This window comes from Myotis daubentonii, chromosome 3 (genome assembly GCF_963259705.1).
Source record: "Myotis daubentonii chromosome 3, mMyoDau2.1, whole genome shotgun sequence".
NCBI classification, from domain to species: domain Eukaryota; kingdom Metazoa; phylum Chordata; class Mammalia; order Chiroptera; family Vespertilionidae; genus Myotis; species Myotis daubentonii.
This window is the reverse complement of record NC_081842.1, coordinates 90,547,309-90,561,350: the sequence shown is the minus strand read 5'-3', so window position 1 is coordinate 90,561,350 and position 14,042 is coordinate 90,547,309. Positions and strand designations below refer to the sequence as shown.

Sequence of the window (14,042 nt, the reverse complement as noted above, 5' to 3'; positions counted from 1 at the left end):
ACTCCTATTCATTTCCTCAAAGACACCAGAATATTTTTTTTTTCCTATAGGAGACATCATGGAACTGAATTTTCCACAATGAACTGTTTACCTCTTATTTGTATTCTCAAGCTTGAGCCTACAGGAGAGAATGAAAGCAATGAAGGCTTAGCAAGATTCCGTTCCTATCACTACCTAGGGAGTGAATAATCTCATATACACTTAGGAGAATTAGAGGGACTGTTACTCTGGCATAACTTCATAGAATAAATATCCCAAAGACTAATTAAAGAGTTTCAGTGAAAATTATGAAATAGATTTTTAGCTGGTTCAAGATTATAAATACACTGATAGTCTGAGAGTTGTGACAATTCTTTCCAATGCTAATTTGTAAATAGAAAGTTGTTAAAGTTATTGAAGAATTTCTTATTAGATATGTACACAAAAAAACGAGTTTTTAAAAAGTTTTAAAAATATCTGTTAAGATAGCCCTGGCCTGTTGGCTCAGTTGGTTGGAGCATGGTCAAATACACCAAGAGGTTGACATTTTGATTCCAAGTCAGGGCACATACCTAGGTTGTGAGTTCAATCCCTGGTCAGGGTGCCTAAGAGAGGTAAACTGTTTCTCTCTCAAATCGACATTTCATCCCTCTCTCTTTCTTTCTCTTTCTCTAAAAATCAATAATATAATAAAGAGCTAATATGCAAATGGTCCTCACACCCTCATGCCCTGGTGCCCTTGCACCGGAACAGCTCAGGCACTCAACACTGGGGAGAGAGGAATGGGGACCAGCCAGGCACAAATGAGCTAATGAGAGAGGAATGGAGAACAGCCAGGCTGCAGCCTGGGAGAAGGACAAGCTGTCCACCTCATAGTCTCAGGTGCCAGTGGCTGCACCTGTGCCTGCATCCCAGAAGAGGGACAAGCCGCCCACCCCGCGCTCCCAGGTGCCTGCAATTGTGGCCAGCCCAGGCGAAGCTGCCCTGGGTCCTGGGTGCCAGCAGCCGGCCAGAGGGAGGGAAGCCTGGGTCCCAGGTGCCTGTGACCAGCTAGAGGAAGGAATCCTGGGTTCGAGGTGCAGGGCAAGGCAGAGGTGGTGAGGGGCAATCAGGTCAGCAGTGGAGCAGTTAGGGGTGATCAGGCAGGCAGGCAGAGGTGGTTAGGGTGTTCAGGCAGGCAGGCAGGTGAGTGGTTAGGAGCTAGCAGTCTCAGGTTGCGAAAGGCAGTCAGACATCCCCCGAGGGGTCCCTGATTGGAAAGGGTGTAGGCTGGGCTGAGGGACTCTCCCCATGCAAAAATTTCATGCACCGGGCCTTTACCTGTAAAATATATATATATATTACTAAAATCTTCAGCAAAGCCTTACAATACAAGAGAATAAATGTATGACCATATTTGGTTTCTTTGTTTTATGTCATTTTAGGAAGTAATTAATACAAAAATATCTTTAGGTGCATGGGAAAATAAAAAATATTTCTAACCCTATATATTTGGTAAATAGAAATGTAAATAAAATTTCATCTCATAGGGAATATTTTCAACTTCTAAATATTTGGGCTTTTAAAGGGGAACCTCTCTGGATCAACTATATTGTTCTCACTATGAAGTTACACAGTGTAATGCCTGATTCTTTTAAGCCTGCTGTCTAGCTCCTACTCTTTTTAAGCATATTCCATAGGAACTGTACTCTGGAACCACTTTTTCAATGATATCCTTTGGTTGCCTGAACAGCAGGAAAGAATGTTGCTCATTGTGGCAAGAAACTCAATCATTTCTGGGTCCCAACTAGAAAAAGCCTGGAGGCCCTCTTTATTAAGATGAAGCACAAATTGTATCAAGACTGGCTGAACCACTTTATATTTTTATGATGATTAAGACGTGTGAAGATTTTAAGTACTAATTGGAATATGTGTAGGCTATTTTTAATTGATGCATACACTCTTTCATTTCATTAATATCATAACTTACAGTGCTAACTTTTTGCCATCTTGAAGATTTACTATCATATATTTGTAGGATCTAGAAATCTGCAATGTTAGTGTCAGCAGTAACACTACTTTTAGTTTATTTTTCATTATTTCTTAAAACAGAGGCTTTTTAAAAGGTTTTTTTAATATAAAGATTGGCAACTTGAAAATGTATCTAGGTCTTTAACTTTATTTTTATACATACTATTTTAAAAGATATATCTACATTTAATTACATATTTACAGAGGAGTCATTAAACTGTGACTAAAAGCTTATGAACATTGGCAGAAAAAATTGTGACAGTTTGGATTTGGGTAGGTAGCATAATTTTTAAGTTTATGAAAATGTATGTTTACATGCATATAATCATATCTGTCTGTGCTTAAAAAAACTGACTTATGTATCAAAAAAGTATTGCCTCTTATTATAATAAAATACATCCCTTAAGTAGTTATTAACTGTTATTTTAAAGTTGGCTTAATGTGGCTTTGTAGAAAGAACATAACTTCTAATATTTCAGTTTAATGCATGGAGTCATGATTTCATTGAACCTCAAAGGGAGTTTATGGTACAAGATTATTCAGGCTAATAGTTTTAAAATGAGAATTACTAAATGCAAATAATAACTAACAGATGTTAGATATATGAATCAAATTGAGAAGTATTAATGGTGTGGCTTTTATAAAAGACTAGGGGCCCGGTGCACGAAATTTGTGCACTGGGTGTGTGTGGGGGGGGAGTGTCCCTCAGCCCAGCCTGCCCCCTCTCACATACTGGGAGCCCTCAGGCGTTGACCCCCATCACCCTCTAATCGCAGGATCGGCCCCTTGCCCAGGCCGGACGCCTCTGGCCTAGGCGTCCGGCCTGGGCAGCGGGGACCGGCGGTGGCAGCAGGGGCGCCGCGATCGCGTGGGCTCCGCCCCTGCAGGATGCCTCTGGCTGAGGCATTCGGCCTGGGCAGCGGGGACCCACAGCTGCAGCGGCCCCGCGATCGTGGGCTTCGCTTTAGGCCCAAGCAAGGGGCCCCTAGCTCCCGGGACTGCCATCTTCGACCGTGCCCAGCTCCCATCGCTGGCTCCACCCCTACTTCCTGCTATCACTGGCCAGGGCGGCAAAGGCACCTGATTCTCCGATCATGGCTGGGGGGCAGGGCAAAGGCGGCCCCAGGGCTGCCTTTGGCCTGCCCCCCAGCTCTTAGCACCCCCCTGGGTTTCCGATCACTGTCAGTGGCAGGGGGCTTCTTCCTGCTTTCCCTTTCGCCTCCCTGCATTGTGCCTACATATGCAAATTATCCGCCATCTTGTTGGCAGTTAACTGCCAATCTTAGTTGGCAGTTAATTTGCATATAGCCCTGATTAGCCAATGAAAAGGGTATCGTCGTACGCCAATTACCATTTTTCTCTTTTATTAGTGTAGATACTATGAAAGTGAGTTGTCCATGTAATTAGATGATATAAATTATTATATTTTCCAATAGCTTTGGATATTTTATATTTTATTTTTCATAGAATCCTCTTTCAGAAGTTTCATGGGTACTGTCCTAATAAAACTGTCTTCTTTGTTCTTTCTCCAAGTTTTTACTATTTAAACTAAGAAATTCTTTTGTAATATTTCCAATCTGCTTGTTTCAATAGGATTTACAATATTTATTATTATTTGGTTCACAAATTTTATCTGTTTGACAAATTTTGTCAAAAAATGTAATCTTTTTCTCAGGAAATGTGTGATAGTTATACCCACCACTTAATAAGACATATATACTTATTGTATCCATAACTTTAGTGTTTTATCCAAAATAAACAAATAATTAAATATTTTCCAAAAATAATTGCAGATGATGTGTTAAATTATGATTAAATTAGAAAATTCTTTTTTTTTTATTTAGAGAATACTGTATTAGTTTCTGTAATCAAACCCATGTAGATTAAGACCTTACATATTTAATACAGTGCATTGCCCCTGTACAAATGGAAAAAATTATTTTGAACGTTTCTAGACCAATATGGCTGTTAATTTCTGTACAATGCCAACCCAACACAGTACAACTGGGATAGTTTTTCCAAAGTTGACAGCACAGCTAAAGTTTCCAAAAATTCAAATTATATATATATATATGTATATATATATATATATATAATTCTGAAGAACTAAGAAAATATTCACCATGTTAGAAAGCACAAGATAGTACACTAAGCATTTACAATGGAGTCAGAACAGAGTTTAGATACATCTCTAATCTCCTATATTCTCATATGCATTAATTTTTAATATATTTTTATTGGTTTCAAAGATAGAGAGGGAGAGAGAGAAACATCAATGAGAGAGAATCATTGATCGGCTGCCTCCTGAACACCCTGCATTGGGGATTGAGCCCACAACCCAGGCAGATGCCCTGACCAGAATCAAAACCCTGACCTCCTGATTCATAGGTCACACTCAAACAGTGAGCTATTCCAGATGGGCTGAATTAAAGTTTTTAAATTATATGCACCAAAGTGTTCTTATGAAGATTATAGAAAATGTATGTAAAGTATCTTGGATAATTACCATCATCAACACATGGTGGTATTATTAATAGCCATTCTCATCATTAATAATTATAAAATACTGTGAAATGTTTAAAGGCAGAAATCCATGATTTATTTCTGTCTTCTTTCCTAAAAGCAAATTTTGAGATGGGAATTCTTTGCAATTATATGATTCAAAGAGATTTCAATTAATTCAGTTTTTTTGGTGTGTGTGTGTGTGTGTGTGTGTGTGTGTGTGTTTAAATTCCACATATAAGTGAAATCACAAAGTATTTATCTTTATCTGACTTATAATCCTAATATATAAAAACCCTGGTTCCATCACGACCAGAGGTTTGACTAACCGGAAGGCAGTCCTGAAATCAGTGCTGGGTTGCCGAGGTGACTCAGCACTGACTACTACAGCAGCAGGTGTGGTGACCCAGCACTGACTGCTGAGGGTCTACGAATCAGGCTCAGAGAGTGGGCTGAAGAGAGAAGCAGGGTCTGATCCATAGCCTCTGTGGGAGCTGTTTATCAGCACTTGCCTCTCTTTTCTCTTTGGGCCTGGTCAGTAGCTGTGCCTCCATTTCTCTCCAGACCTCCAACAGGGCTGCTGATCAGCCCTGCCTTTCTGATCAGGCCCCATTGATAGGTCCAGAGACTCTGACTGGCATAGAAACTGACCAATCAGAACCAAATCTGGGTGAACTGTGAGGAGCCAATGGCTGTCTAGGAGGTGGAGCTTTTGACCCTGACTGACATAGAAACTGACCAATCAGAACCAAATTGGTCGGCAGAGGAGGGCGGTTGGGGGCAAGATCAGGCCAGCAGGGGAGGGCAGTTGGGGGCGACCAGGCCATCAGGGGAGGGCAGTTGGGGGCAATCAGGATGGCAGGGGAGCAGTTAGATGTTAATCAGGCTGGCAGGATAGCAGTTAGGGGGTGATCAGTCTGGCAGGCAGAAGCTGTTAGGGGCAATCAGGCAGGCAGGCGAGCGGTTGGGAGCTAGCAGTCCCAGATTGTGAGAGGGATGTCCCTCTGGGATAGGGCCTAAACCAGCAGTCAGACATGCCCTGAGGGATCTCAAATTGGAGAGGGTGCAGGCTGGGCTGAGGGACACACCCCAGTGCACGAATTTTGTGCACCGGGCCTCTAGTACTTCAAATAATGCCCTCAAGGTTTATCATCTATTTCAAAGGGCAAGTTATCCTTATTCTTTATGGCTGAATACTTACTCTATCTGGAATATTTTTCTTTATCCATTTACCCATTGATGGACACATAGGTGTTTCCATGTCTTGGCTAAGTAAATAATGCTGCAATAAACAAAAGGATGCATATATCTTTTTGAGATAGTGATTTCATTTCTTTAGGATAAATACCCAGAATGGATTTGGTGGGACGTGTGATATTTCTATTTTTTCAGTTATCTTCATACTGTTTTGCATAGTGGTTTCAACAATTAACATTCTCAACAACAGTGCAGAAGGGTTCCTTATTTTTTCACATCTTCTGCAACCCTTGTATTTCTTGTTCTTTTTGTTTGATGATAAATCATCAAAACATTTCTTAGCTGATACCTCAAAGTTGTTTTGCTTTGTATTTTCCAGATGATAAGTGATGTTGCATATCTTGTTGGTCATTTGTATGTCTTCCTTGGAAAAATGTTTATTCAGTTCCCCTGCTTATTTATTTGATTTATTTATTTGCTATAAAGATGTATCCATTCTTTATATATGTTGGATATGTAAATCTTATCAGATATATGACTTGAAGATAACTTATTCCATTCCGGAGATTGTCTTTTGATTTTGTTAATGGTATTCTATGTTGTGCAGAAGCTTTTTAGTTTGATGTAGTCCTATATGTCGTTTGGACCCCCCAAATCACTCTGCCAAAACAAAACAAGTTGTTAGTTGATTGTGGTACTGAGCATAAACTGTGAGTATCAAACATTAAGGTAAAGCTGAAGAAGAGCTCTGAAAGAATGGTAGTATCAGAATATAATACAAATAACATCCTTGATGAGTTTAAAGTCCTCATAAAAAAAGATATTTGCACTGTTAAACCTAATCAACTGAGAACCAGAAGAAATGTGGTCTGACACTAGGAATATTATTAGGAAAGAATATGAAAAGGCAATGCTGGCGGTAACAAGGAAAGACAGACTGCTATAGATGACAGAAGAAACACTAAAAATTGTTAAAGGCAGGCATAAGGCAAAAGTAAAAGATGACAAAAACAGGGCTGGAATCCTGAATGCAATTTTTCAATAAGTATCATGTAGAGATAAAGAGAACTATTACATTAGTCAATATAAGGAGGTAGAAGAGAACAACATATAAAGGAAAAACAAGAGATCTCTACCAGAAGATTTGGAAAATTCAAACCTAGACTAATGCTGAATGACAAAGGAAGAATATTTCTTAACCAAGAGAATATAAAAGGAAGGTGGAAACAATTTACTGAAAATCTATACAGAAGAGACAAAAGGATGACAGACACCTTTGAAGAACATTCCTATATGGAAGAACTATGATTCTAGAAACTGAAGTGAAAGCTACCCTGAAAGTATCGAGGACAAGTAAGTAAATCACTAAGGTTAGATGTGACACTGATGGGATTACTTCAAGCCATAAAGACTGAATCTGTCAATATCCTAACAAGGATATATCAACAAATATGGAAAACCAAACAATGGCCTACAGACTGAAAATATTCAATATACATCCTAATTTTCAATAAATGACATTCCAAGAAGTGCAGTAACTAAGGACCATTGCTCTAATTGTCCACAAAAGTGAAGTGATGCTCAAGGTAATGCAATGAAGGCTCCTTCTACCTTACATGGAGCAAGAAATGCTGGACTCAACAAGGTAAAAGATATTCAAAATTTAATCACAAACATTTGCTGAATACTGGAGCGCTCCAAAGAATTCCAGAAGAATGTAAGTCTATGTTTTATAGACTACAGTAAAGCCTTTGACTGCATGGATCATGAAAACGAGGGGTTGTTCTGAAAGAAAGTGGCACACCCCAGCACTTGATTGATCATCTGGATACATAAACAGTGTTGCAGACAGGAAGCCACTGTCAGGATAGAATATGGAGAGACAGAGTGACTTTCTACAGGCAAATGTGTCAGACATGAATGCATTTTTATCTTTCTATTTGTTTAATCTGTACACAGAGCATATCCTGTCAAAAATGGGGCTAAATTCAGAGGAAGGAGGATTAAAATAGGTGGAAGAAATATCAATAACTTAATATATGCAAATAACATATTTTATTGGCATAAAGTAGCAATGATTTGAAGAAGCTTCTGATGAAAATGAAAAAAGAAAGTACCAAAGGATCACTGCATTTGAACATCAAGAAAACAAACATAAGGACTGTAGAAGAAATACATGACCTTACATAGACAGTGAAGATATTGAAATTCTTAAAGATTTTGCTTGTCCTGGTTCAGTCACTAATTTAAATGAAGACTGTAGTCATGAATTTAAGAGAAAGCTGAGACTTGAAGGGCAGCAATGGATGAATTAGGAAAAATCATCAAGAGAAAAGATGTGTCATTGGAGACAAAAGCTAAGGTAATTTACACCCTTGTATCCCCAGTTGCTATGTTGTTTGGGTGCCAAAACTGAACAGTGAAGATGGCTAATAGGAAAACAATTGATTCATTTGAAATATGGTGTTGGAAGAGAGCTCTAAGAGACCCTGGACCTCCAGGTAGGTGAATAAGTGTGTTCTAGAGCAAATTAAACCTGAAACATTGCTGGAGGTAAAAATTACAAAACAAAACAAAACAAAACAAAACAAAACAAAAAAGCTGTCCCACTTGGGCACATAATGAAAAGGCACGATTCTCTGGGGAAACAACAAACAAGCAGCATTGCTTGGAAAAAATGAGGCAGCAGGAAAAGAGGAACAACAAATATGAGAGATTCACTCCATAAAAGAAGCAATGGGCAGGAGTCTACAGGAGCTAAGCAGGGCATTTAAGGATAAGATATTGTAGACATCACTCATTCATAGGGTCACCAGGAGTTGACTTAATGGCATGGAACACCAACAGCCACACATTTATTTTTGTTTATGTTGCCTTTGCTTTTGGTATTAAATACAAAAAATATTGTCAAGATCGATATCAAGGAGCTTGCTGTCTATGTTTTCTCCTCATAGTTTGATAGCTTCAGATCTTACATTCAACTCTGTCATTCATTTTGAGATAACTTTTGTGTATTGTATAAGATAGAGATCCAGCTTTTTTTTTTTTTGCAGTTTTAGCAGCATCATTTATTTAAGAAATTGTCCTTTCTCCATTGTGTATTCTTGACTCCATATTCAAAAATTAATTGACCACTTGTGCTTGGGTTTATTTTTGGGTTCTTTATTCTTTTCCATTGATCTATATACCTGTATTTATGCCAATATCATACTGGTTTAATTACTATAGGTTTGTAATACAGTTTGGACCCAGAAAATGTAATCCATCTAGATATTTTTCTTCTTCCTAAAAATTTCTTGGTTATTCAGGGCCTTTGTGGTTCCGTGAAAATGTTAGTATTGTTGTTTTGTTTTTTGGAAAAATGTCATTGAAATTTTATAGGGATTGCATTGAATCTGTAGATGGCTTTGGGTCATATGGGTATTTTAACAAAATTAATTTTTGAATTTATAAGCATTGAGTTAAATATATTTCAATTTATGTGTCTTCTTAATGTTTTTCATCAATGTCTTACAGTTTTCAGTGTACATATCTTTTACCTATGATCAAATTTTTCCTAAGTATTTTATTCTTTTTGATTCAGTTGTAAATGGGGTGGTTTTCTTGATTTATTTTTCTGATAGTTTGCTGCTACTGTATATAAATGTATTCATTTTGTATATTTATTCTGTAGTCTGCAGCTTTACTGAATTCACATATTAGTTCTAACAGTTTGTATTTGGGGGAAGTGTGGGGGTAAAGTCTTTAGCGTTTTCTATATGTACCATGACATCTATAAATAGTGAGTTTTCCTTTTTTCTTTCTAATTTGGGTGTTCTTTATTTACTTTTCCTGCTTAATTTCTCTGGCTAAGACATCAAGTACAATATTGAATAAAAGAGGTCAGAGATGGGGTGGGAGTAGGGTAAATATGTGAATGTGGTCAAAAGGTATTAACTTCCAGTTATAAAATAAAAACTCCTGGGATGTAATGTACAACATGATTACTATAGTTAACAAGACTGCATTGTATATCTCAAAACTGCTGACAGTAATTTTTAAAGTTCTCATCACACACAAAAATTATAACTATGTAGGCTACGAATGTTAACTAATCTTATTGTGGTAATCATTTTGCAATATATGCATATGTCAAATCTTTATATTGTACACCTTAAGCTAATGCAGCATTACATGTTAATTGTATATTAATAAAACTATGGGCAAAAATGAGAGAACTATCAATAATAACATTTAGGGGAATGAGAAAAGCAGGAGACAAAAAGAGAAAAAGCTTTAAGTGGTCTCAGGCAACAACTGTGTCGCAATGGTGGCCCTAGTGCAAAAGTATCATTCCAGGTACCTTTGGTGAAAAAGCTGTTCCAATAGCTCAAGGACAGTTCTCCAAACATTAGCAAGTATGAGTCCTTAGCAGCAGATCAGGCCCACAGGAACTGCTATATATCAGGGACTCCTATGATGACTCAACAAATTACTTTTTTAGTGCCTGTCTAAGAAAGTGTATATCCTGCCTAGTTAAGTATATTTGTCATCCCTTCAAATCTTCTGAGTGAGTGCATGATGGTTCTTTTGATACCTTATAGAAGTTAGCACATGTTTATGTACAAAATGGGTGTTAAACATAAACTGCTTGATTTATTTAATTCACAAAATATGTAGCATTTTCTTAATTTTTCTAACTATATGTGTGTTTACATCCAATAGGCCAGAACCTGTTTTGTGGACAAAGGATGGTGGAGAATTACCAGATCCTGATCGGATGGTTGTGAGTGGTAGAGAGCTAAATATTCTTTTCCTGAACAAAACGGATAACGGTACATATCGATGTGAAGCCACCAACACCATTGGCCAAAGCAGTGCAGAGTATGTTCTCATTGTACATGGTAAGTACCTTTTGGACATCATCATATGTGAAATAATGAATCCCTTGAAAAATTATTTGAAGTTTTCAAAGTCTTTAGAATAATACACAAAATTAAATAGGTTTTTCTTTTTCTTTCAGAAGGTCTCATAAGTGTAAATATCTCCAAGATTCACTTTTAACGTGTTCTGAGTCAAACTAATAAAATAAAATTAAAAGATACACTAAAAATAAAAATTAATTTTATGATAAGTCTTCCTTATTAAAAATATATTGTGTAATTTTGTGTGGTGACTATTAAGTTATAGTAATGGTTTTCTTTCAATTATACAAATAAATGCTTCTAGTTATAAATCAGAATCATAAAGATTATATTCCCCATAAGCTAATTTTGGTTGTATTGTCATTTAAATGTACTTATAATCACTGTAACTGGTTTCACAAAGAGTGATAGAATGTCATTGAGATGGAGCAGAAATAGAGGTATGCAATATTAATGACAACTGTGTTAATTTCTTATGAACAATATTTAAAACACCCACAGACATTTTTCCCACTCCACTAACCTCACAATTTGAGTATATATAACAAAATTCAGAAATAAATATTAACACACAAAATTGAAAAGTACCACCTTTTTCCAACCTCCAAAAGTCACATTATGTTGTTTATAATGTAACACTAACATTTTGTTGGATGGAGGTAACTTTGATGAGATTGAAAACTATCTCAATAAACAAAGTAAGTCAGGTTTCGTTGTTGAAGAATTTCTCAGAACTTTTTAATATGCAGGGTATATTATGAACCTCCGACAGAGAGAAGCTATGGGGAGTGGAACATTTTCCTCATATATTTCACCAAGAAAACTTTACTAAGACTAGTACTGTGTTCTACACATTATTACAGTATTCAAAATAAGTATTGCATAAATCATGATGTTTTCATAAATCCAGTGGATCTTAGACATAATGAAGAGGGTAGTTTTATTTGATATATTTTCTCATGGACTAAATTATAGAATACTGTAAGAAGCATGAGTTAGTTACAAAAAAAGAATTTGGGGGGGGGCAAAATCGAATTCTTTGAAAATATATTTAAATTTAGGGAAACAATAATTGTATTATGTTTTTACCCAGGTATTTATTTTACTGTAATATAGGGCAAAATTGGATAAAAATTAATATATTAAGCTAATATTCTACTTCCAAATTGCTTTAGTGTATACAATCTCTTAATTCTAAATACTACTTTGTTGTCAAAGGCAAATGAAGGTTCTCAGTGAATAGACTGTCCTAGACTGTCCACATACAAACATCTTAAAGGTAGAGATGAGAGATTAATTTCTAGCATATTATGAATTGTGCATATTCCATCTTTTGAGAAAGATCAGCCTAATCAAATTAGACTGATATATTGGAATTAAATGTGGTGAATCCTTGTAGACACTCCTGCCACCTTTCTTCCAGAGAGAATGGAATCATTGAGTGTATCCTTAGAGCATAATTTGGGAGTAGCTTTCCATTCATGCTGACCTGGCTGTGTAGATCATGCACTCATGTAAATGAAGTCTAGTCAGATTCACCCTTAACTTTCTAAGTGTGTCTCTCACCTGAGAGTTTCTTGGGACCTGGGAGATTGTTGCACAGCATGTCACATTATGTCAAAAGCAATATGAAATTAAAAATATAGAATTAGAAGGGAGTGGCAGAAAATAATATACTTAAATAAAAGGAATGTTGTTTGTTTTTTTAAAGTAATTCAAGTGGGGAAAATTCACATGTGTTCCAAGTGTCTGTGAGCCAGCCAACAGCGTGATTTCCTAAGTAGCCAAGCTGCCTTTAGGTAGTTGGCGGTTGACACATTTCTAATAAATGCTTTTCTAAGCACTTTGTAAGAAGTAATTTTTGGCTTTGCTTTTTGAACTACAATTTGTCAAAAGCACCCCATAGTTTAATGCTATTCATGCTACTATATAAATGCTGTGAAGTTCAACAGTAGTTTACCCAGGATTATCGACACAAGTAATGAGAGGCTCGATGAGACAGTGAGACCATATTACACTGTGTTTAAAAGGGCTCCAATTGGGTTCATTACAAAATAAAGGTGTTTTTTTCACCCCTTTTGCACACAGAGTATAATGTTTCATTAGTCACTGGTTGTATAAATATAAAAAGCTTCTCTCCCCTGTTAATGGTTTGGCTGTTTCAAAACCCTACTAAATGATGAAATTTGAGTGGCATTTCAATCTGTAATGAATGCTGTCTGCATTTCGGAATGGAGTGATAAATGATCATTTGTGAGAACTTCACCCTTTTATCTTTTACTCCAAGGTTGGTTTGCATTAGCTGTGATAATTTAATATAGCTCTAGCACAGAGGGCCTTTCAGGAGCTGAGACCTTGCCTTTGTACCACACTTGCCTAGGTTCTATTGATTCCTAACTTGATGGAGGCCTGAGCGCTTTCCTGTGAAATCATCTGCTATGTAGATGTCGTCCTAATAGCTACATTTTATTCTTCGAGTGTCAATGGAAGTTCATTATTTAAATGTTACCACATTTAATTGTTAGCAGCACTGACATTTTGTATTGTGGACACTGGAAGGTTTTATTATTTCACCTCCTAATTACACCTTTGCAAATTTCAGCATTAGAACTTTAAATGGTAATTGGAGACTGGCAGTATGAAATTCTGGGCCTCACAAATTTGAACATGCAAATACTTGTAGAATAAAACATACTTATGAAACATTTGCATTATGGAGATTCCTTTAGGAAAGAAAGTAGCATTTTTATTAACAAGCTCAGCAATGAAAAATTAATGTTAAATAAGTAGTTATAGTTCTACTATTGATTTTTGTGAGCACAGTTACTTTTGTGTTATTAGTAGGATCCTGCTATTTATTTAGAATGGCTGATTACTTTCATATGTATTGTCTTGGATTATGATGTTGCATTGCTGTGTTAACCATTTGTAGAACTCAGATCAAGAGAAAAATTCATTCACTCACTAACTAGATATTTAGCATTTATCCACTGAGTATAAAATCACTATACAAATAAGGTGAATAGCAATCAAGAAGTGTAGAGTTTAACTTGGAAAATAAGTTAAGCATCCAAATAATTATGATACAAAAATAGAAGAGCTATAGGAGAATGGCCATACAATGATGTAGATTTTCAGAGTCTGCAAGAATGAGGTCCAAGTGTCTGGAATTCTTAAAAATAGCACAGGACTCATTGATTATTCATAAACTAATGGTAGGTTTCATAAATAGAAGTACCCAACACAATGTCAGGTACGTAGAGATGCACAAATTAGACTATCATTATTATTATATTAAAATATTATATTATTGGAATTCCTTGTTTACTCAGGTTTCCATAGATCTCTTTCCACACCTTGGAATTTTTTAGCCTTTCATACTACCATCACTTTTGCCACACATGGTGCACATGTACATACTGCACAAACACAAGCATACCTGTGGAAAAT

The 14,042-nt window shown here is 36.6% G+C and overlaps 1 protein-coding gene across 2 annotated transcripts in view; it reads left to right on the top strand.

Moving 5' to 3' along the window:
* CADM2 (cell adhesion molecule 2) overlaps nt 1-14,042 on the top strand; it is a 1,236,504-nt gene that overhangs the window by 1,115,159 nt on the left and 107,303 nt on the right. For both annotated transcript variants that reach the window (XM_059688077.1, XM_059688076.1), the window contains exon 8: nt 10,393-10,571. In XM_059688077.1, the coding sequence (XP_059544060.1) occupies nt 10,393-10,571 (179 nt within the window). The remainder of the gene's footprint in view (nt 1-10,392; nt 10,572-14,042) is intronic.